The following is a 23,687-nucleotide window of genomic DNA, read 5'->3' on the forward strand; positions in this document are numbered from 1 at the left end:
ATTTTTAAAACTATATAACTTCAATAAATATTTTCCAGTCATTTCCTACAAACAGAAAATGAAATGGGTGGCCTTCTGCAAACTACTTTTTGTTGCCAAAGCATGTCTGCAAATCCTGAAATATCACAATCTCAAAAGAATCAAAGCTACAAATAATCCAAAGGGCATAATGCCCTTTGGGCTGCAACATGTTATCAATGATGATGATGATTTGCTCTTTAAGAAATGTTATAAAAGAATTCATCAAAGTGTGATAAAAGGTTTTTAGGAAGGCATATTCAAAATGGCCTGGAGTAGCAGAAAAATATAAACATTCTTGATATCCTGATACATGTTGAATCTATGATTTCACTGACATAGGTACTTCTCTCAATACAGAAGGTAACCTTCTATACCTTTTTAACCTGGGATGACTCTTGTCCATATATTTCCATAAATCCTTTTAAGATTCACTCACTCACAGAAAGCTCTTTACTTATCCTTTCACTATCTTAGGAATTATCAATAAACAATATATCTCATCTTTCATTCTGAATCTATAACTATCCCACTTCCTTTCCAAAAATTATACTTTCCCCCAAAACCTACTCCTACTTCTAACTTCAACATTTTTGTTAGTAACATCAATATTCACCCACTCTTTCATGTTCAAAATCTTCCCGTTATCTTTGATTCTTCCTTCCCCCACATTTCATATGTGAGAGAAGTACAAAAGACAGGGCTGACTTTGGAATCAGAGGATCAGTGTTTGTACCCTAGCTATACCATTTTCTGCTTGTGTGACCTTGCTCCATTTATTCAACCTCTCTGGACCTCAGTCATCTCTTCTGTAAAAAAAAAGGAGCTATGCTTTAGATAAGGACTGTATAAGATTCCTTCAAGTTTTAAATCTCTAATCTTCTATTTAATCAATTATCAAATGGTCCTGGGTCAAAGGACCCAGACTGGTCAAGTGAAGAGCAAATTACCTCCAGGCTAGCTCCCTGAAACAGCAAGAGGCAAGTCCTAGGGGCAGTGAGGTTGGAAGGTAGTCTTTCCCTTAGTCAGACAGTGTGGGGGTTTGGCATGTAAGCCTGAGAAGAGTAGGAACTTTTACTGAAAAGGGATGCTAGGCCCAGGTCCTAGGCAAGAAGGAACTACTACTCTCCAGTGAGTGCAGAAGCAATGACTCAGGGACTCTATTGGCTATGGACACTTAAAGAAGAACTGAATTCTCCATCTGTGTTCCAGGACGGTGGGAAAAACTGAAGGTTATAGACAGTGGAGGGTTCTCAGGGAGTATGATCATTTCCCATATATGGAGGGGGCCCCAGCTGTGACAGAAGAAGAAAGAAGTTCAGAGAAAGGGCCCAGGATAAAGTTACTGAGGCACCATTCCTCACACCCCAAGACCAGAGATGACTAAAACAATAAGCTGCTAAAAATTAAAAAAACATTTTAAATGATCAGGCAAGAGAGAAGGAACTCAACCAAAGATAGTTACTAAAGGAATAGAGAACACTGGAGATATATCTTCAGAGAAAGATACTGAAACCAAAAGTCTTTCCTACCTCAAAGAGTAATATCAAATGGCTTAATAATTACCTAGCTGTGTGGCCTTGGCAAACCACTTAATTCCATTTGCCTTGCAAAAAACCTAAAAAAAAAAAAAAATCAAGATCCAGGAGAAATATAAGGCCAACATCAAGGACTAATTGCAAGGGATTCAATAAAGACAAATTGTTTACTATTCATACAGGAGACATAAATCATATGTCTACATTTCATTACAAATTGTTATGTGACTGGGTAGTTAGAAGAAGACTTGGGGTAGAGTAGGTTGGGAAAATGGTCTAGGAAAAGATTTAAAAAAAAAGTTTTCACCTTATACAAACAAGGTGTGAGAGGAAGAATTGATACAGAGGAATTAGATGGGGAAGAAGAGCTAGTAGTTCTGGAAACCTACTCTCATCAAGAATGGGTTAAAGGAATAATACATGTATATGTATGTGTGTATATATATGTAAAAAAGTCTTTTAAATTCAGAAAGAAATAAGAAGAGAGGATGGGGTTTACTGAGTTAGCTCAGCAGGAAGGGATTATGAAAGGGTATATAAGGGAAGGATTCTTGGAAGGATGGTAGGTTAAGGAATAGGAAGGCACAAAAATGAGATATGCCCACAAATCAAATATATAGCTATTTATGATTATATACATGTATATGTATCTAAGTATGTTTGTATATAAATTTGGTATTTGTTATATTTTATATATATATAAATATGTGTATATTTTCATGGGCATGTATGTATGTATGTGTGTATGAGTAGGCACAAATGTAAGTGTATACATATATGTATGTATACACATGTATGCTTAATTACAGGCTTACTGGAGGTAATAAAGTAAACAGTACACAGTAGAGAACAGAAAGATACAAGGAAGCAAAGAAAAGATGAACAATTTTGAACACAATGTGTAGTATTTTATAAACTTTTTTGAAATGGAAATATATTGCTTTATCTCATGAATCTTATGTTATTTTTTAAGCTTAAAAATGTTTTAAAAGATAATAAAAAACTGGGACAATTAAAAAATTCACTGTTTTCCTATTATCTATCAATTAAAATTCACACTCATTTGTCTAGTATTCAAGGTCCGCTACATCTCAGTAGGACCTAGGGATGTATTGCCTAGAGAAAACAAGATTTCCTTGAAAATAAGGAAAACTGATAATTATCTTCAAGCATTTGAAGGATTGTCTTGTAGAAAGGAAAGTAAAATCTAATCCTTCTTGACCTTTAAAAAGCCAGAACTTGAACCAATAGACTGAAACATATTTCTCTGAAATCTATCTCCCTAAGGAAGAAATTCCTCTATACAAATTCCACTTATCCCCAACAGTCTTCCAGAGGAAGGTAAATCATCATTTATTGATTAGAGAGAATTACTGTTCCAAGTAAAGGTTAGACAACATGAACTCTAAAGACCCAACAATATTATTCTAGGATTCAACTTGCTTTTCCTTCTCTATTGTTACATTCTATTGATTCAGTGTTTCTAAATCTATTACTCTCTAATAATACATAATATTTCATGCTTATAATTTGGGAAGTATCTACACTTCTGTTGATCTGTACTGGTAACTAAGAACACTCCAGCCTTTAAAATATGCTGCCATCAAAGTGACAAAAAGCAGTCTCAGAACCTCAGTGCACTTTCATTATAAAGAAGGTTCCCACAAAGATCCCACTGTTCATGAAGGAATGTGTTAGTACAATTCTTTGAAACAAACTGCTGACTGAAGCTCTTTTGACTTAAGATTTGTTTGACAGCAGGACAACTTAAGGAAACAAGCTGATGGGTGTAACTATCTTTGAATGAGCATGGATTTTATCTTGGGGTCTAAGGGAAAGACAACTTTAGATGTAGTTTGCTGTTCTGTGAGATAAGGGCCCTTACCCTGAGATTAGGAGTTATGATTTTTATGACAGATGTGTTAAGGCATCTGACCTCTTTCTCTTTGAAAAATCAGGCTAAGCTCTCATGGGACTATTAGGAAGCTTTGTTTGAAAAAAAATGATTTCTTCCAGGACCCTGGAGAAGGGCATATCAAAGGAAATAAAATCTTATGTCCCTGCACTTTATTAAGTGCTTTTTCAGTTTACAAATTATGCTCTCATTTTATAAGCAGGGTGATATTTTTATGTTTATTTCTGTTCTCTACATAGCAACTTGCCCTCTTTTAAAAAGCTAATTTACTTTCAAGTTCTAGTTGGGCCCAGCTAAAAAGAAACACACCATTCAGGGGCACATAAAAAGTAATAATAGTTAACATTTACACAAGCACTTTAGATGCTAACTCCTTTGATAAAAATGTGCACTAAGGACAATGCTTAACACTATATAAATAACAATGATAATTTTAATAAAACACAATGAAGCTAAATTTTATATAGAGCTTTCTATTTTAAATGATCTCATTTGATTCTCACAACAATTATTATTATCCCTATTTTATTGATGAAGAAACTAAGGCAAACAGGGTTAAATGATCTGCCTAGGATCCCATTGCAAGCAACTAAGGCCACATTTGAACTCAGTTCTTTCTAACATTAGGCCCATCCATTTTGCCACTACTGTTCTACTTTTCAACATTGTGTATTATTTGCCATCTTTTATATCCATTTTTCTCCAAAACTTAAAATATCATAGACTCTTTTGAAATATTTCACATAGGCTGAAATGTGTCCTTCATATTCCTTTTAATTTAAAGAACATTTACTATAGATTTCATTTAAAAGATTCATCATTGGGCAGCTAGGTGAAGCAGTAGATAGAGCATCAGTCAGCCCTGAAGTCAGAAGGATCTGAGTTCAAATATTTACTTTAGTTGTGTGACCTTGGGGAAGTCACTAAACCCCACTGCCTTGCAATAACAAATTCATCATTTCATGATATCCTATCATAATGAATAAAATACTAGACCTGGATTCAACAGTTGCCAACATATGTTAGTGGCAGCATTTGAATTCAGGTCCAGTTACCTGGCAGCCAAAAACAGATTAAAATGTAATTGGGAAATGTTTAATAAAATTAAAAAACATACAACATAGATCATGATATATATATATAGTCATTATGAATTTATTCTTTTTTTTTGAGGCAGTCTGGATTAAATGACTTACCCAGGGTCAGAGCTGGTGAGTATCTGAAGTGATATTTGAACTTAGTTTCTCCCCACTCCAAGGCTAGTGCCTCTGTCCACTAGCACTATCTAGCTGCCCCACCTTTGGATCTATTCTATTTGACTGACCCTATAGGAAAAGTGAATTGATGATGAAGCTGAAAGGCTGACTTTCACAAGTTTCCAGGAAGCTTCCTTGCCTCTGTTGTTTTTATATCTCTTATCAAACTTTCTGATATTGCACCAAGAACTTCCCTGACTTATTTGTATAATACATAGAGTTTCTCCTCCATAAGAAATAGCCCTTCTCTAAACCATATTGACTCCATCTGGTTCTGAATCAGCCTTTTTGCTGTAAATAACCCATACTGAACTACAAGACCACCTGCAGTAGTTAGTGTCCTTCAGTGTCTCATTTTCACTTCTTACTGGTATAAAAAAGATAGCTGCAAAAAATGGAAGATGACAGCAGTTTGGGAAAGTTCTCCTCCCTGAATGAGCAGATTTCTTTGATTTAGTGAAACTAGCTATACTCAGAGAATAAATCCTTTCTCTTGTAGCCAAGATTATATATTTTCTCCAATAAATATATTATTTATTTTTACTTAATCACCTTGTTTAATGAACAACCACCTTTGTTTTCTGTTTCATAAAATGACACATTAAATAATTGTAAAATATTAAAATACATATAAGGAATCTCCTGTGGATGTTCTCTATCTTGCTATTTCCTTGATTCACACTTAATTGATTTCTTATAGCTACCATCTCAAGAATCCAAGTTGATGAGTTCTAATCCACTTGAGTTCCCCCCCCCCAAAAGTTCCATTACAACACCACTGATAACATATCAGTGGCACCAAAGAATTCTACAGGAATAAAAATTGTGGAATAGTTGCTAATCTGCATTTTAGAAGAAATTGCCTATATTGTGAAATCCTTAACAATAAAAAAAAAATCCTTCACATGGATGAGTGATTAACTAGTCTGTCTCTAAGACATCCAATTGGGGAGTATGTGAATTTAACAAAAAATGCCCCCCCAACAGAAAGACTTAGAGATTTCAAACTCCTAAATTACTCCCATGGTTGTTGAAGAAACAAGAATCGTAATATTTTGCAAAATCAAAAACATACCATCTGAGCCAATTAACATTTATCTTTTTTTCCCCAGAGGTAAGATAAGCCCTGTCCTTCTCAAGAACTCAGCTTTATCCTTGCTCCTTTCTTTTGCCAGTCAAAGAAAACAAAGACAGAGATATCACCCCGAAATAAATGAAGACCCTCTACCAGTAGTCAAAATTTCACTCCTCTCCCAGCAAAAGCAAAAGAAACTTAGATACAATTCCACCATCAACAACCTGTAAACTGGGAAAATCAAAGTGATCTCTTCATTCCCGCTTGGTTTCCAGAGGCAGCAAAAGGTTTGTCCATTTCAAGGCAGGGATTCTGGAGTGGGAAGAAGTCTAGGGAAAAATCTACACACATTTTTATAGACCTTTAAGACTTATATAGAATCTTGAACTGAAGCTACAAACACTGAGTTCAAATTCTACCTCTGATGCTTAGCCCTTTGGCCACAGGCAAGGCCTTTAATCTCAGGTTCAGATTAATCTGAGGTTCAGCCCCTGTAAAATGGGGCTGCTCTGAAATTAAAATGAAATAATGAACATAAAACACTTTGCAAAAATTTAAAGCAACATGAAAATGTCCACTATTACTATTTTTCACAATGTCTCAATAAAGTCAGTTTAAGTATCATTGTGTCCTTTTAATAGATGAAGACAAAAGTGTATCCCTAAATGCATATTGCATGTCGGTCAGTTTTTGAATTGTCTTCTGCATAACTTCAACATTCTCTCAACATGCCTCTTCATATCCTCACATATGCACCAAAAGGAGGTTTGGGAACACTATGAAATGAACTTGACAAGTGAGAAGGTAGATTCCTCACCTTACAAACTTTATATCTGTACTTTGAACAACAATTGCTTGGCTTATAAAATGCCCACAATTTTTCACTTATCAGCCAATTTCTATAACACATCCCCAATATGTCCTCAATCTAAATGTCCTCATTTGGGAGGATGAAAGTCCGTCCCCATTTGAAGTCAGTTTAGAGTTGTAGTTAGTAGGCAGAAAGTGAAATTTCAGGAGTTCAGGAAATCACTAATTGATTCAATGAGCTTTTGTTGAAAATAGAATAGGCTCCGAAAGTCAACCTGAGCAACTACCAGGACATTGTAGAGAAGGGATACTCTATCATATACTCTATTTCAAGTGATCCAACCACCAACTCACATCACCAGGCCTCAGTATATAGTTCTTCTGAGTTGTTGGGACTAACAACCAGAAAATAAGGTTTTCTGAAATTAAACTGGTTCTCAAATGACAGTGAACTCAACTTTGGGGCCTGCTAGCGATCACTTTAGGTTGATAAGAGTTTGTACTTAGCTGCCACAGCCTTCAAGAACCCAGGGTAACTCCATTTGGGCTTTGGGGGGAAGGGTATTTTGGGGTGTCTGGGTTAGGGGTGGGGAAGGGGAAGTGATAACTTCAGGTAGGATGGATCCTCTCATGGTCCACTTATAGAATGAGAAAAAAAAAAAAGGAGGGAAGGAATAACAGAAAACCAGCGTTTCTAATTCATTTTTCCGCAGGGTGAAAGGATAAGAGGCAGGAGAAGGCTGCGGGCTGTTCTGGTCATCTGGCAGGAGCGCACGGAAACCTTTAACTCGTCTACAAGGTCTTGACAGAAAGCAAATGCAGCATTCGGGAAGGAAGGGAAGGCAAGGCTGGAATAGGGGCAGCGGCTCAGTGCCCACCTGGGATGCTCGGCCACCTGGACCGGCCGCGTGCCGGGCCCTTCCGCAGCCATCGCCCCCGCCGCCGCCTCCCGCCGCAGCTTCCACCGGCCCCGCCGCCTCCCGACTAAATCACGGGACGTGCCGGGGGCCGGCCCGCTTCTGGCTTCCGGGCACGGTGGGCCGGCCCTCGCGGAAGTCCGGCTCCAGCCCCGCCGCCCGCCGCTCCTCCCTCCAGGCCCCGCCCCCGGCGGGCCTCCCGGCAGCCCCCGCGGCGCAGAACTCCGGTCCCCCCTCTCCGGCCCCCGGCGCCAGTCTGCACCCCTCTCTTCTGCCTTAGTTTTTTTCGGGGAGGGTTAGGTTTTTGCTAGGCAGTGGGGTTAAGTGGCTTGCCCAAGGCCACACAGCTAGGTCTTTATTAAGCGTCTGAGATCGGATTTGAACCCAGGTCCTCCTGACTCCAGGGCCGGTGCTCTATCCTCCGTGCCACCTAGCCGCCCCAGGAGTTTCTTTTCAAGGACTGATATTTATTGCACAGCCTGGACACTGGCAAATAAAGTGCTCCACCCGAGTCATCTTCAGATCCAACCTGCCGGAGTAAAGGAAAATTTGCTTCAAAGGGGTAAAATATCTGCAGTAGTTTGGGTGGTGAGGTCATTAAAATGTAGCCTTCGAAATTCAAATTCCTCTCCTCCAAAAGAATTTCTAGACTTTGGACTGTCCCGTCGCTCCCACCTTCCCATTCCCCGGCAGGTAAACTAGCCCTGGGGAGAGATTGCAAGCGCTCATCTGGAAATCGGGATTTCGAGTCACTTAAACCAAATGCCTCAAAAAAAAAAGACAACTAGGTGGCGCAATGGAGAGAGCAGAGTTCAAAAACCGAACTTCGAGCTTATGAGCTGTAACTTTGTTACTTAACCCCATTACCTCATAGTTTGGAGAACTACATGGTTCAACTTGTCTCCAAACTGATATTCTCAACATTTCTTTGGACTGTACGCATATCTGTACATCTGGATGGTGCCCGGACTTGTAATTTGTATTGTACTATGACACTTTTTGAGGACAACTGTGTTTCTGAAGTCAGTTTCAGGAGAGTAAAGCACCAGCATACTATTTTGGGGAAAATGTATGCCAACTGGTTAAACAAAATTGGACTCACAAATCTCAAAATATGGCATCTTTGCTGTGTGGGAATGGAAGCAAGTGGGAATTGTAGAGTTATAGTACTGTTAAAGTTATATTTCTCAAAATTTCCCCAAATAAAAGCATTACTGACTTAGGACAGTCAGAATTTTAAAAGTTAAATGATTAAAAATTCTAGCAAGATTTACTCATATCTTTGTAATCTTTTTCCCTCAGGGCCCCAAAAATGTAAATTGTCTTTCTGAATTATTTTCCATAGAATTATATTTTTAGGCAATTTATGTGGTTCCCAAAAGTAGTAAAGGGCACTAACTATGAAGGTTTAGTAAAATTAAATAGAAATTACTCTATTTCCCGAAAAGAAAGCTTCTCATCTTTTAAACTAATCTTTAATTTTCAAAAGCCAGAGTTGGGGGAGGAATAGGGTAAAAATTTAAATTAAATGCAACTAATATTGCATCTCTCCTTAACCATTTACCTGTAAAATTCTATCCTCCCTGATTTGCTGGCCAGGTCTCTGCTAAAAAGAGAAATTACACAAATGACTTTGGAGTCAATCAATAAACACTGAGTACTTGTGTTAGGTACTGTGCTTAGTATTAGGAGATTAAATACCAGAGTGTCACAGTCCCTACCCCCAAGAAGTTTATATTTTCCTGGGGGATAGTTAAAAGCAAATACAGGATATATACAAAATAAAAAAGGGACAGGAGAGGGGGAAAGCTAATAACTTGAACAATTAGGAAAGCCATCTTAAAGAGGAGGAAAGAGAAGGAAAAAAGGAAAAGGAAAGCATTTCAGGTAATGTAGAGAAGGCAGTTTGTACATAGGCATTGAGAAGAAATGAATGTACACAAACAAGCCAATTTGTTTGGATGGTGGAGCATATGAGAAGGAATAATATGTAATGAGTGGAAAGAAGGGTGAAGTTGAACTATGAAGGAAAGAGCATTAAATACCATCTCTGAAGCTTCTTGAGTAGAGAAAAATGTGATCAGGCCTGAATTTAGGATTACAGAGTCATACTGAAAGGACCTCAGAAAGACTGGCAGCCTAGATTGAGGAATTATAGGTCATAAATTTAGAAAAAAAGGACCCTAGAGGTCAGAGTTCAATGTTCTAATTTTAAGAATGAAGAAACAGGCTGAGAAATATAAGGCGGTTTCCTCATGTAAATAGTGACAGAGGTGGGATTGGAACTTGGGTGCTCTGACTCCAAGTAATAAGTATTTATGTAAGATTTTAAGTTTATAAACACTTTACAAATCTCATTCTATTCTGTCCTATTATTGTCTTCCTTTTAAATGAGGAAACTAAGGCAGAGGAGGTTAAGGACTTGTCAGGATTATGGAACTTCTAAGTGCCTCAGGTCAAGTTTGAACTAATTCCAGGTCTAATATTCTATTCTAGAGCCACCTAGCTAAAGGTAATACTCTCCACTAGCTGCTGCTTTTGGAAGAGAATGGATTCAGGAAAATCAATTGGAACTGGATTGTTTCCTAAAATTGTTTTTGTGAACAAGGTTCCAGAGATAAGTTTTGACTATTCAGTTCAACTCTTTTAATGTTTTAACAATTTAAATTCCTATTTCCTAAACTCTAATTTCTGTTGTCTTATCTGACTCAGGATTCCATTTGGGGTTTTCTTGGCAAAGCTACTGGAATGGTTTGCCACCTCCTCCATTTTACCAATAAAGAAAAGGTTACAAACAGGATTGAGTGACTTGTCCAGGATCTCACAGCTAGTATTTTAACTCAGGTCTACCCATCTTCAGAACAGGCACTTCACCACCTTGTCACCCTAAATTCCATCCTACATACTTTGAAACATACAATAGTATTACCTCCTTCAAGGAATTTGCAATTTGGTATGGGATCTACCTACCTACAAAAACAGTTTTTTTGGACATGTCCAGTACAGAAATTTATTCCAAGTTTGTAATGGTTTTTCTCTTTTTCAATTGGCTTTGGGTGGGGAAGAGGAGGGGACAGGAATGGAAGAGAAGGGAGAAATTTGATTTTCATTGATTGTAAAAATAAAATAATTTTTTAAAATCTAGTATTTAATATTACAGAATGAGGTTGTAAGAAATGATTTTTCCACTTCACAAATTCTTCAGCCAAACTAGGTTATTTGCTGTATTCTCTGGCCTCCATTCCTTTTCCCATAATTAGAAAACATTATCCTTTCTCACTTCTTTCCTCTTGAATCTTTAATTCCATTCAAGCTTCATCTACTATATAAGCTTTACGTGATCCCCAGTTATTAATACTATCACCCAGAAAAATTACTTCATGTATTTTTTGCAATTACTCATGCTTCTTCAACCTCTCTCCTATTAGAATATAAATTCCTTAAGGGCAAAAATGGTTCTAAATTTCTCACCATATTGCACAAAGTAGGAACTTACTTTTTTAAAACAGAATTTAAATCAATGTTATACAAAATCCAAGGTAAAGATTACTGTGATTATTAAAAAGGAAAGAGGAAGCTTTTGGATGGAGCTTGGGGCAGTCTATCATAGAAAAGCAGAAAGAAATAATAAGTGTCCAGGAGGAGACTTGGGGATGGGGTCCTACAGCAGAATCAGGATTTAATCAGGGATAGGGCCTAGAGATTATCTAGTCTGGTTTCTTAACCATTACCTGTCATAAACCCATTAAAAAGTGGAACCCAGAAACCTTTTCTAAGGCTGTTTTTTAAAAACATTAAATACAAAGAATTTCCAAGGAAAGCAGTTTTTTTATATACAATTATAAAACAAATTTTAATTTCATGGACCCCAGACTAAAACCCCAGTATCTAAAACTGTGGAGTAAAACTCAGAAAAGGGTGCTACTAAATCTTACAGGATCGTCCCTGCAGGTCACTTCTGATTTAGAATAACATTATCTATGATCTATAGTATTCTATTTTGTTTAATTTTTCCCAATTATATTTTAATGTGGTTTTGGTACCCCACTGGGCTGAATGTTAAAATATACTTGGTCTCAGACTTATTTAACAAATAAAAAAACTGAGGCTAAGAGAGGAAGTGAGTCATTACTTACCCAATAAATCTGTTGAATAAGATTACCATGAGATTGCTATGTGATGTGGTATTGAAAATGTATGAACTATTATGCTTAAGATAAAAGACAGGGCAATATTCATGTGTCTAATATTCACTAGCACTGCTATCTTTCATGAAAGACAAATTAGTAGATTGAGGGGTCAAAGAGAACATTTTGGTGGTTCATTTTTTATTTCCCTGGTATTGTCAGAAGGCAGGGTTTTCAGTAGATGGGATCTTCAGTACTTTTCATCAGGGCATTCCCTGCTGTATTTTAGGTCATCACCACCACCAAGGAGAAGGATAATTATCAATAATTCTGTTAATTTGATAATTCCATTAATTTCAGGAATAACCCCTCTTTTCTCCAGATCTTGGGTTTTTCAGTCATGCTAAACATGGAGGTAGGTAGCTGGGGGATTAGGAGATAGGACTTACCTGATGAAGTTTAGGGACTCCAAAACAAAGTATACCTATTCCAATTGTAAACTGATTTGAGTTACCAGGATTTTTAAAATTGAACAAAGACCTTTCCACTCAGTGGAATAGAAGTACAGAGATGAATTAATTGAAAATATTTTTTCACAGGGGCAAAGAAACTGAGACAAACAAGGTTAAGGGACTTGCCCAAAATCAAAGAACTAAGAGGTATCAGGGGCAGGATTTGAACTCAGGAATATGCATCCTTGACTCCAAATCCAGTGCCTTATCTACTACACCATATACAGACTCAATGACTTTCATAATCTGATTTCAGACTACATTTCTGGCCTTATTATTCATTTTCCCCTATCATGCAATCTTATTTCCAGCTAGACTGGCCTGCATCTTCTTCTTCAAATACTAAAATTCTATCTTCTGTCTTCATGACTTTGTATAGCCTGTTGCTGCAGAGCCTCTCTTCTTAGAATCTCTTCCTTCCATAGTTCAGTTAAAGAACTACTTCTTTCATTAGGCATTTACAGACCTCCACAGCTGTTGGTGCTTAGCCCCACCAAATTATCTTGTCTTCCATTAATCAATCAATTTATCATTTATTAAGTGCCTACTATGGCTGGGGGAGACAAAGACATCCCCTGCTATAAGGAATTTACAATCTAATGGGACAACATGCAAATAATTGTTAAAAAACAAGCTATATGCAAGATAAAGTGGAGAGGGGTGGCTAGGTGGTGAAGTGGAGTCAGGAGTACCTGAGTTCAAATCGGGCCTTAGACACTTAATAATTACCTAGCTGTGTGGCCTTGGCCAAGCCACTTAACCCCATTGCCTTGCCAAAAAAAAAAAAAGATAAAATGGAGATAATCAACGGAGGGAAGTTTCTAGCACTAAAAGAGGATGAAGAAAGGCTTCTTGAAGAAAAGTGGGACTAAAGGAAGGCAGGGAATGGAGAGGAGTAAGTTTCCAGGCACGAAGGGACAGTGAGTGAAATGGGGGATGGGGAGTATGGAAAAAAACTGGAAAAGTAGGAAGGGTCCTGCTTCTGGAGGGCTTTATAAGCCAAATAGGAGTTGACCCAATTAAATCTTAATGGGAGGATGGGGGAATGATGGGAAGGTGTCTAACATGTTCAGCTCTTCCTTTTAGAAAGATCAGTTTGGCTGCTGAGCTCAGGAGTGGGGAAATACCTGAGGAAGGATGCCCAACTATAAGGCAACTACTGTGATCCGGACAGGAGGTGATGAAAGAATTGCACCAGAGAATGGAAGGGAATAAATGGAATAAATAGGACTTGGGAAGCGATTCCAGAATGAGAAGTTGAGCATGGCAGAGTTTGTAATGGAAACCCAGGTGCCCGGGAAGATGCCCCTCAACAGTTAACAGGAAAATCAGAAAGTGGGAAGATTTGGGGAAAAATTTGAGTTCATGATGCTGAGTGAGATGAGCAGAACCAGAAAAACACTGTACACCCTAACAGCAACATGGGAGTGATGTTCAACCTTGAAGGACTTGCTCATTCCATCAGTGCAACAATTGGGAACAATTTTGGGCTGTCTGCAATGGAGAGTACCATCTGTATCCAGATAAGGAGCTGTGGAGTTTGAACAAAGTACAAGGGCTATTCCCTTTAATTTGGAAAAAAAAACAACCCAGATGTCTTATTGTCTGATCTGGTTACCTCTGAGAATTCTGTTCTCTTTAAGGATATGATTTCTCTCTCATCACTCCCAATTTGGATCAAGGTACAACATGGAAACAAAGTAAAGACTGACGGAGTGCTGTCTGTGGGGTGGGGGTGGGGGGAGGGAAGCAAGATTGGGGGAAAATTGTAAAACTCAAATAATATCTTTAATAAAAATTTAAAAAAAAAAGAAAATTTGAGTTCAGTTGAAAATACCATGTCTGAGAGACAACAAATTCCAGATAGATACACAATGTCCCAAAAGGCAGGCCACTAAGATTTTGAGGATTCTGTATTGAGATATGTGTGCTGTTCATAGATATATATGGAGAGAGGAAATATTATCCACACACATGTCAAATCTTTGCACCCCCAGACTTGGCACCCTATTACCTTGCAGAAAGCAGACACTTTCCTTGCTTGACGACCTCCCTGGGCCTCTAGGCATCTCTGCAAATTGCAGAGTCATTCTCAGGTGGGGGGAGTTTTTTTTAACCAAGCGCTTCCAAGCCTAAATCAGAGAAACCCCGGGTCCCGACAAAACAACAACAACAAACACCACGTTACAGGATTTCTGCTTCTTAGAAAGGTTTTCCTCAGGGACTAAGTGAAACTTCCTAGAATCGGGGAAGGCGGTGGAAAGCCGGGGTGGAGAGCTCCTTTCCTAGCCCGGGCCCCGGCTTCCCCCAGTCCTCGGCGGCCGCCTCCAACTTGGGCTGGAGGCCGCGCGTCCAGCCGGGGCTCCCGCAGCCCCGGCTTCCGGCCGCCGGATCCGCCGGGCGCCAGGCTCGGTTGCTAGGCTGGGTTGCTAAGGCGCCAACCGCCTGGCAGGAAGGGCGGGCAGCCCGAGCGGTCCGTTCCCTTTCACTGTCGTAGCGGACCCCCTCGGCCCCGGGAACTTCCGTTCCGCACCGAAACGTCCCGCTCCTCGGCAGGGCGAAAAGGAGGGCGGCGCGGAGGAAGAAGGGGGTGACTCCGCGCCGCGCGGAGGATTGTGGGAGGAGGTTGTCTCCAGTTTCTCCTCCCCCCCTTCCCTTCCCCCCCTCCCGGCCAAGATGTCTGACATGGAGGATGATTTCATGTGCGATGATGAGGAGGACTACGACCTGGTGAGGCGCTGGGGACGGGTACCCGGGTCTGGAGGCAGCGCGGGGCTTCCGGGGCTGGAGCGGCCTCCTCCCCCTCTCAGAGCGCGGCCCCGTCCAGGCCCTCCGGATGCAGTGACAGGACGAGTTTCTCTCCTCCGCCCCCTCCCCGTATCCGGCGCTGGCCCGACTCCCCCCCGGCCGGCCAGAGCGGGGAAGGACGGGCCGGCACCCACGGGGGCCCCCGGGGGCCGGGCCGCCCCGCTGCCCCGGCCCTCGCCCGGCCGGGCCTGCCAACGCCGGCCTGGCCGGCTCCCGCGCGCCCGCCCGAGCCGCCTAGGCCCGAGCGTTGCCCTTTGAGGCCGGCCCGGGCCCGGGCCCCTCCGCTCCCCTCCCCCCCGGGACTCGTGGGTGGAGGGGGACTGGGCAGCGCCCGCCAGGCCGAACCCACTTGGGGCTGCTCCGGGAGGAGTCGGATCTTTCGGGGTCTGGCGGAATTTGGGGATCCTCCCCCCCTCGACCCCATAAAAAGCAGGGAAATATGGGTTTGTGGAATCCTTCCTCCTCCCACCCTGGATGAAGAGAAAAGCAGGGAAGGTTTTGTTTTTATTTACAAATGGGGGGATCGTCGGTCATTCCCCCCCACCCCGACTTAAACATTCCCAGGATTCTTAGTTTAAAAAGTATCTCCGGGGCAGAAAACCTTGAGTTCACTCAGTTGAATTCTTGTAATAACTAGGAAAGATTGAATAAATGATTCGAAAGAAGTAAAAGTTAAGCCTTAAAACAGATTATTAATTTTAAAAGAAAATAAGATTTGGGGAATGAGCGCTTGAAATCCGCTACCTGGGCTACTTGGCTGTTGATGTGTAATTGCATGTGGATGCGGCTTGTTGTACTTTGTTTTCTCTAAGTGATGCCTAGTCCTTGTTTTTTCATTGGGAAGTTCTTGAAAGCACAGTATCTTGGATGTAGTAGGCACTTAATAAATGCCTTGTGATCCGGCTAATGACTGATGTAGTTTCAGAGGATTTTTTTTTGTCCACCGTTTGTGTAAAGTAACAAATGTCTTTCTGTATAGAGATGAAACCTTTTTTTTTTTTGAAACAAGTATCTTCCGATTTTGAAAGGAGCGGTTGTGTCATAGGGATACGGGACTGCTGTGAATGTGGGTTTGTGAAATCCAGAAGTTGTATTTCACGAAGTTTGCAGATATGCTGATACTTGAGATGGCTTTTGCATTATTTAGTATATATATATATATTTGTACATATCTAATTTTAAAGTTATAGATTTAAAACTGGAAGGGAACTTTTAGACCATCTAGTTCAATGTCTTCATTTTACAGATGAGGAAACCAAGACCACCCAGGAAAATAATTTGTTCAAGGTCCCACAGAGACCAAATTTGAACCGCGATTCTCTAACTATAAATCACTGACCAGTGCTTCCATCGCTGTAGAAAAGCTGCTTTCATATTAGTTTGAAGATAATAATGATAATAAAATCAATACAGTAAGAATTGTTGTTGGTTCTTTCAATTTAGCTGTCTGTCCTTTTTTTAGGAATCTTTCATTTTTGATAAGATTTTTCTTAACTGTAGAACAAGAGTTAAGATCTCTAACAATTCCTTTGGCAGTTTGATGAAATTTGTGTACGCCTCAGAATTGTGCTTTTCATAACTAGAGAAAATTCTAAATTTCAATACAAGTTAATGAAAATTAAAATGTTTTTCTCCCGCTATCTAATAAGATCATAGACCCCTAGTTTAAAAAGGCCTGATCTAAAATGTTACTCACATGCTTATTTCTGTTTATTCTTGTCTACATAAAAATAATTTAGAAAGGAAAGTTTTTTATGGTGCATAACATTCTAAAATTAACATACTCATTTTGAGAATTTGTATAGCAATAAGATTGTTTTTATTATTTATGTGGCCAGGTTATTTTTAACAAGAATTTTGATTAAACATATGATACTTAACTTTGCTACATTTTTTCAACCTTGAAATAGAGGTCAAGATTAGATTACAAAATTTACCAACATTCACATGTAACTTTAATTGGGAGGGGAGGTAAAATTTCATAATTAAGTAGTTTTCTTATTATAATGAAATAAAACACCTTTTTAAAATTTTTCAATCAGTAAGCATTTAACACCTATTATGTACCAGAAATCACTGTAGTAAGTACTGTAGATATAAAGACAAAAGTGAAACTGGACCTGCCCTCTAGGAGCTTATTATATTCCCTTTGTTTGTTTGTTTGTTTTTTAGTTTTTACTAGGCTACGGGGTTAAGTGGCTTGCCTAAGGCCACACTGCTAGGTAATTATTAAGTGTCTGAGGGCAGATTTGAACTCAGGTACTCCTGACTCCCGGGCTGGTGCTCTATCCACTGTTCCACCTGCTGCCCCAGGGAGCTGATATCCTTAAGATAGGAGACACACACACACACACACACACACACACACACACACACACACAAAATTTTTCAACCGGATAACAGATGTGAGGATACTGAGGCAAATAGCAGGGTTATGTGACTTGCCCAAGGTCACAGAGAGACCAGATTTGAAATCAGAAAGATTTCTTCTGACTGCAGATCCATTTGAAGTTTATTGAAGATTCAGGGTACCATTATAAATCCTGTGGTGTAGGAGAGTCGCTTAGGCATCTGTGAGAGAATTTCTTGGAGTGAGGAGAGGTTTGAGAGGGAAATTATTGCCGAAGTCCAAGGGAAAAATGTTACAGAAGTAAAATTGAAAAGACCTGACAACTTGAGAGAATATGTGAGAGATGTAAACATAGGATTTGGTAACTAATTGAATACATGAGTTGAATCAAAATGGTTTACTCTTTTGAATTCCTTTATGAGACTCCAGGTTTTATTTTAGTCATCTTTGTTCATCTTCACACTAGGATTTCTGTATGAGCTACACCAGTTCCCATTTCCATTATTCATCCATCTACAGCTTTTTCTTCACATATATACACGGTACAGGGTGATAGTAGATGAATTGGTCTCTGGATGGATAGCAAATAGGACTGACTTCAGTGAATCCAATTTTAAAAGCTGTCTTATTAAGCCAGTATTTCTTACAGGTTTAAAGAATATAATGTCATAGAACAATATCTGAGAAACTTTTATTTTATTATTTCATATAGTTTATCTAAAACTAAATCTTTACAACACTTCTGAAAATAATCATCAGCCTGTGTGCCCAAAGTCTAACAGAAATGAAAAAATTAAATTAATTTTACATTAATTTTTTTTAAATAGTCATTTAGCCTAGAAGAAATTCAGTATATTTTCCCTCTCCTTTCTAGTAAGGTCCTATTTGATTTTCATGGGAGCTTGGTATTTGTTGTTGACTGATCTTTGTATTTTCTTTGTCTTGTGATAGGAAGAGCAACAGGGAAAGAAAGGGGTTGTTTTTTTGTTTTGTTGCTGTTTTTTTAGTTTTTTTTTAAATTTTATTAAAGATATTATTTGAGTTTTACAGTTTTCCCCCAATCTTGCTTCCCTCCCCCCACCCCCACCCCACAGATAGCACTCTGTCAGTCTTTACTTTGTTTCCATGTTGTACCTCGATCCAAATTGGGTGTGATGAGAGAGAAATCATATCCTTAAAGAGAACAGAATTCTCAGAGATAACCAGATCAAAGCATAAGACGTCTGGGTTTTTTTTTTTTCCGAATTAAAGGGAATAGCCCTTGTACTTTGTTCAAACTCCACAGCTCCTTATCTGGATACAGATGGTGCTCTCCTTTGCAGACAGCCCAAAATTGTTCCCAATTGTTGCGCTCATGGAATGAGCAAGTCCTTCAAGGTTGAACATCACTCCCATGTTGCTGTTAGGGTGTACAGTGTTTTTCTGGTTCTGCTCATCTCACTCAGCATCAGTTCATGCAAATCCCTCCAAGTTTCCCTGAAATCCCGTCCCTCCTGGTTTCTAATAGAATTTTGTTTAGGTTTTTGCAAGGCAAACAGGGTTAAGTGGCTTGCCCAAGGCCACACAGCTAGGTAATTATTAAGTGTCTGAGACCGGATTTGAACCCAGGTACTCCTGGCTCCAAGGCCGGTGTTTTATCCACTACGCCACCTAGCCCCCCCCAAAGAGGGATTTAATATGCTTATGTTAATGCAAGTTTTGCAGGTATATAGCTATGTCCAATACTTAAAACTCTATTGTAAACTATCATGGTTTAATGAAGTTGCCAGTTACTTCCAATATTAAACTCTGAAACAGATTCAGTACAACTCTGTATTCAGACCAAATTCCATGCTTTAGTGAATCATATAATAAGGTTCCAATATGTCCTGTAAATCATAAACATGTAAATTTTGAGCATAGTTATGAGCATTTATTTGAATAAAAATTATCAAGAAAGTATAATAATCTAGTAGGCTGTTTATTAGTAGTATTTCTTTTCTTATATAAGAATATTTAGCATGTTTTTCAAAATATCTTTATTGTTCACTTTTTAAAAAGTGAACTTTATCAAAATCTTATGAAAATCAGGTTATCACAGAGCTTTTTACATATTGGATATTGATCTAATGTAATATTAAGGACTTAGGTATTAAGTTAGCAGATAACAATAAGATTTGAAATGCAATACAAGATCATTCTTAGAGAAATGGCAGAAAAATTTTTAACATGAGTGTATTTAACATGAGTCCATTTGAAGATAAAAAAAAATTAAAACCATGCACATAAAATGAAAGGCCCTGACTTAACTACCTCAATCCAGGATAGAAACCTGGAGTCATTGTAGATGGCCTACTGTCCTGTCATAGTCTTAAAAGGCTCCTTAAGTGTCGGGCATCATCAAGAAGAACATAACAATAAAATAAAAAATTTTACTGTATCCTTTACATAATCGTGTGGTTTGGTCATTCTTGAAATGGGATTAAATTTGTATTATTTCAAGAAAGTGTGACTAAATGTTAAAGTGCGATTGATTTAAAAATAAAAATAAGCATACATACAGAAGGATATTGTTCCCTTCAAAATAATCATATTGGGGGCCCATATTTTAGTAATTCTGTCAGTGCTGAAAACATTTTTTAGAAAACATTTAGAGGGGCAGCAGCTAGGTGGTGAAGTGGATAGAGCACTGACTCGGGACTCAGGAGGACCTGAATTCTAAACCAGCCTAAGACACTTAATAATTAATTAGCTGTATGAACTTGGGCAAGTCACTTCACCCCACTGCCTTGCAAAAAGCCCCCCCCCCCCCGAAGGAAACATTTAGAGAGTTAGCATGGTAGTCCTGTAGTCAGAAAATCTAGGATTTATTATTGACTCTGTGACTTAGAGCAAGTCACTCATCTTTGTGTCTAAATTTCCACATTCTTAAAATGAGAAGATTAAATTAGATAGTCTGAACCTCTGAATACATCATTCAGGATGGTTTTCAGAACTGGCTGCCTGTTCTTTTGAATTACTAGTGAATCTTCATGCTTTGAAAATCAGTTTAATTTTTAGAAATATCCACCATTTCTTCAAAGCGAAATCTACTGAATATGCATCCAATAAGCATTATGACTACAAAATAAATGAATTTTTTGTTTGATATATTTTTGAAGATAGTTTTAAGCAAAGAAAAAGCATCATAGAAACATCATCAGTCTATATCTAGAAGAGACATTGGAAGTCATCTTGTTCAGCTTTCTCATTTAAAAAAAAATGAGAACACTGAAGCCCAGAAAAGTTGCTTGAACTAAGGATACATAGGTAGTAAATGGCAGAACTGGGATTCAGACCCAAGACCCATTCATGACTCCTAAATTTAGGGCTCTTTATACAATACTATCCTGTTAACCTCCCAAGATGTAGTAGAAAGAGCACTGAGTGTGGAATCAAGATAACTGATGCCTATTATGTAACTGGACAAGTCAGAACTTTTCTGAGCTTCAATTTCATGATACATTAAGTTGAAATAATGTTAGCACTACCTGATTTACAGAATAAATGTTAAGGAAATGTGGAATCCTTAAAAACACTATTTGGATGTGAATTGCTGTATAGATAAGTGAACTACTTTTTGGACAACTTAAATTTAATATCCTATAGTTATCTATAATTCTATGTGTCCAAAACTGGGCTTAGTCTCCTTCCTCCTAAACCACCTCTCAGTCGATTATTACCATCTTCCATCTTCCTGGTCACCCAGATTTGCTCAGATGTTATCCTCAACTCCTCTTTCCCTCTCTCACATGCCACATCCAATCTGTTGCTAAGGCCTATAATTTGTACCTTTGTAAAGTCTTCTCTTCTCTAACACTGCTAACAATCTAGAGCAAGCTCTTACTTTTTCACATCTGACCTATGGTAGCAGCTTTCTGTTTCATCTTCCCTCAACTTTCTCCCCACTACTCTTCTACTAGATATCATATTGAACTTCCTAAACTGAAAATCTGACCCTGTCATCTCCCTGTTAAGTAACTTCCAGTGACTCCTTACCATTCAGATCAAAACTAAAATTCTGTTTGGCATTCAAAGTTCTTTATAATCCAACCCCCTCTTACCATTCTTGACTTCTTGCATCTTATTCTTCCCTGTTCCCACATATACACATATATTCTTTTTTCCCTATTAGGTACAGGTTTTACTGACTGTCTAGTTGCTACCTGGGAATGTTCCCTCATCATTCCTGTCTCCTACTCTCCTTCATGTCCTAATTAAAATCCCATCTTTAACTAGAAGCCTCTACAGATCTCCCTTAATTGTAGTGCCTTGTCTCTGTTTATTATCTCCAATTTATCCTCTATGTGTATATCTTGTTTGTACAGAAATAATGTTTTAAAATTTTTATTTATTTATTTTTTCGACTACATGCAGTAGTTTTCAACAGTTCTTTTTTTTGTAAGGTTTTGAGTTTACATTTTCTCCCTCCCTCCCTCCCTCCCCTCCCCTCTCCCCCTGACAGAAAGCAATCTGATATAGGCTATACATGTATAACCATGCTAACATAGATCTATATTATATACATAATTACTTTTGTGATGTCTCCTTCATTAGTGAATTCCTTGAGAGCTAGGAATGTTTTTTTTCTCCTTAGTATTCCAGTTACTTGACACATTGCTCTTTGCAATATGTATTCTAGTATATATTTTTTAATCAGTTTCATTATTTACAATAGTGCCCTATATGTTGAAATTAAAAAAAGATCCAGAAAAGGTCAACTTAATTGTTTGACAGAAAGAATTGCTATAGCAGAATAAATTTTAAAAATTAGGACCTGTGGTTTGGGAATAATTTTTATCTCCCAACCCACCTACCTACCTCCCTGTCCCCCATAGATTGGTACTCTCTATCTTGGCCAGACTAGAAATAGAGTGGCTACTGCTGACTAGGTCCTATTCTGATAAGCCCAGGTACATTTGACCTCATTTTCTTGCCTGAACCTGGGCTTGTCCCTTCACCACCACCACCCCCTGCCGTACAGATCTCAAACTAAGTGCATATATCCTACTGGTATAACCCATGTAAGCTAGAGATCCTCTAGTCTCAGTATGACTCAGGATTACAGGTATGCAATATCATGCCCAGCTTTAAGCTATCTTTAAAAGTTATTTATTTAATAGCAACATTATTTATAATTTTTAAAAACCTGGCTATAATTCAAATGTCCTATAATAAAAGACTGGATAATTTTTTTACCTTCATGTGATGAATACTATAGAATAACAGTTAAGAACATGTGTGAGGCTGGGCCAGCTGGGTCTCAGGGGTGGGATGTAGACTTGGGGCCTCTTGGTCCCAGGGCCACTGCTCTATCTACTGTGCCACTTGGCTGCCCCACAGCACTTTTTTGAAGAGGGACAGAGTGAAAGGAGATAGAAAATATAATAGATAGTAGTGGTGAGGAATGGATGGAGGAAATTACATTCAGCAACTGTGGAAAAATATGGAAGTAGCTTACTCTGATGGACTCATGAGAAAGGATGTAATCTACCCAAGACAAAGCTGATGGTATCAGAACATAGAATGAAACACTTTTTTTCTTTTACTTCATTTCTCATGAGGTATTATATTTTTGTGGGGGAAAAGGGTATTATGTTTACTTTTAAACAAGAATATTTTAGTAATTGTAAATAAATTGAAATTTTTAAAAAAGAACATGTATGAGGAGTATGAAGAAATATGAAAAGGCTTTTATATTAAATAATGCAAAATAAAAAAAACTGAACCAGAAGAATAGAAGAATATGTACTAATCTTGACCTACCCAGTGATAATAAAAGAAATAGTAAATAGGTGTAAATTTAAAAAAAAATGCTAGTGAGACTGAAATGTTTCCATTTTGTGCATTGAAATTCATTAATTTAAATGTAAGAAGTCCCCCCCCCCTTTTGGGACAAAAATTAATCAAATGTATTGAATTTATACAATGGAACTTTGAAAACTTGCATCTTCAAAAGTTTTAATATGCCATGTATCCTCTTTAATACAATTACTTTGCTGTGTAAAATACAACTTTTATTCTTAAGATTTTGACTCAGATTCTTTATTTTTCATCATGAATCCATGTATCTCATTGGATATTATGCATACCTTCATTGAACAGTCCTAAATGTAAGAAATTTTAAAGTAAATTTAAACCAACTGTTAGGTCTTTTCCTTCTAGCCAGATAGAAGTTGTCTCCTCCCCCTCAAATATATAACCCCCAGCTATCAGTGGTTTTCCTTTAAAACTACAGTGGTTCCCAGTTGCCCCTGGGATCAAATGCACATTCAAAGACCCATCCTGACCTTGCCCTCATTTCCAGTCTTGTTGTATTCCTGGTCTCTTTGCTATTTCCCAT

General features: G+C 38.5%; 2 protein-coding genes across 3 annotated transcripts in view; one reads left to right on the plus strand and one right to left on the minus strand.

Moving 5' to 3' along the window:
- Positions 1–7,556, minus strand: part of GALK2 (galactokinase 2) — a 178,030-nt gene extending 170,474 nt beyond the window's left edge. Inside the window, exon 1 of the mRNA XM_074234713.1 lies at positions 7,491–7,556. Within this exon, the coding sequence (XP_074090814.1) occupies positions 7,491–7,543 (53 nt within the window). The 5' untranslated portion in view covers positions 7,544–7,556. The remainder of the gene's footprint in view (positions 1–7,490) is intronic.
- Positions 7,557–14,608: 7,052 nt separating this feature from the next.
- Positions 14,609–23,687, plus strand: part of COPS2 (COP9 signalosome subunit 2) — a 72,528-nt gene continuing 63,449 nt past the window's right edge. For both annotated transcript variants that reach the window (XM_074234719.1, XM_074234720.1), the window contains exon 1: positions 14,609–14,898. In XM_074234719.1, the coding sequence (XP_074090820.1) occupies positions 14,845–14,898 (54 nt within the window). In that variant the 5' untranslated portion in view covers positions 14,609–14,844. The remainder of the gene's footprint in view (positions 14,899–23,687) is intronic.

Source organism: Macrotis lagotis, chromosome 4, assembly GCF_037893015.1.
Source record: "Macrotis lagotis isolate mMagLag1 chromosome 4, bilby.v1.9.chrom.fasta, whole genome shotgun sequence".
Taxonomy (NCBI): Eukaryota; Metazoa; Chordata; class Mammalia; order Peramelemorphia; family Peramelidae; genus Macrotis; species Macrotis lagotis.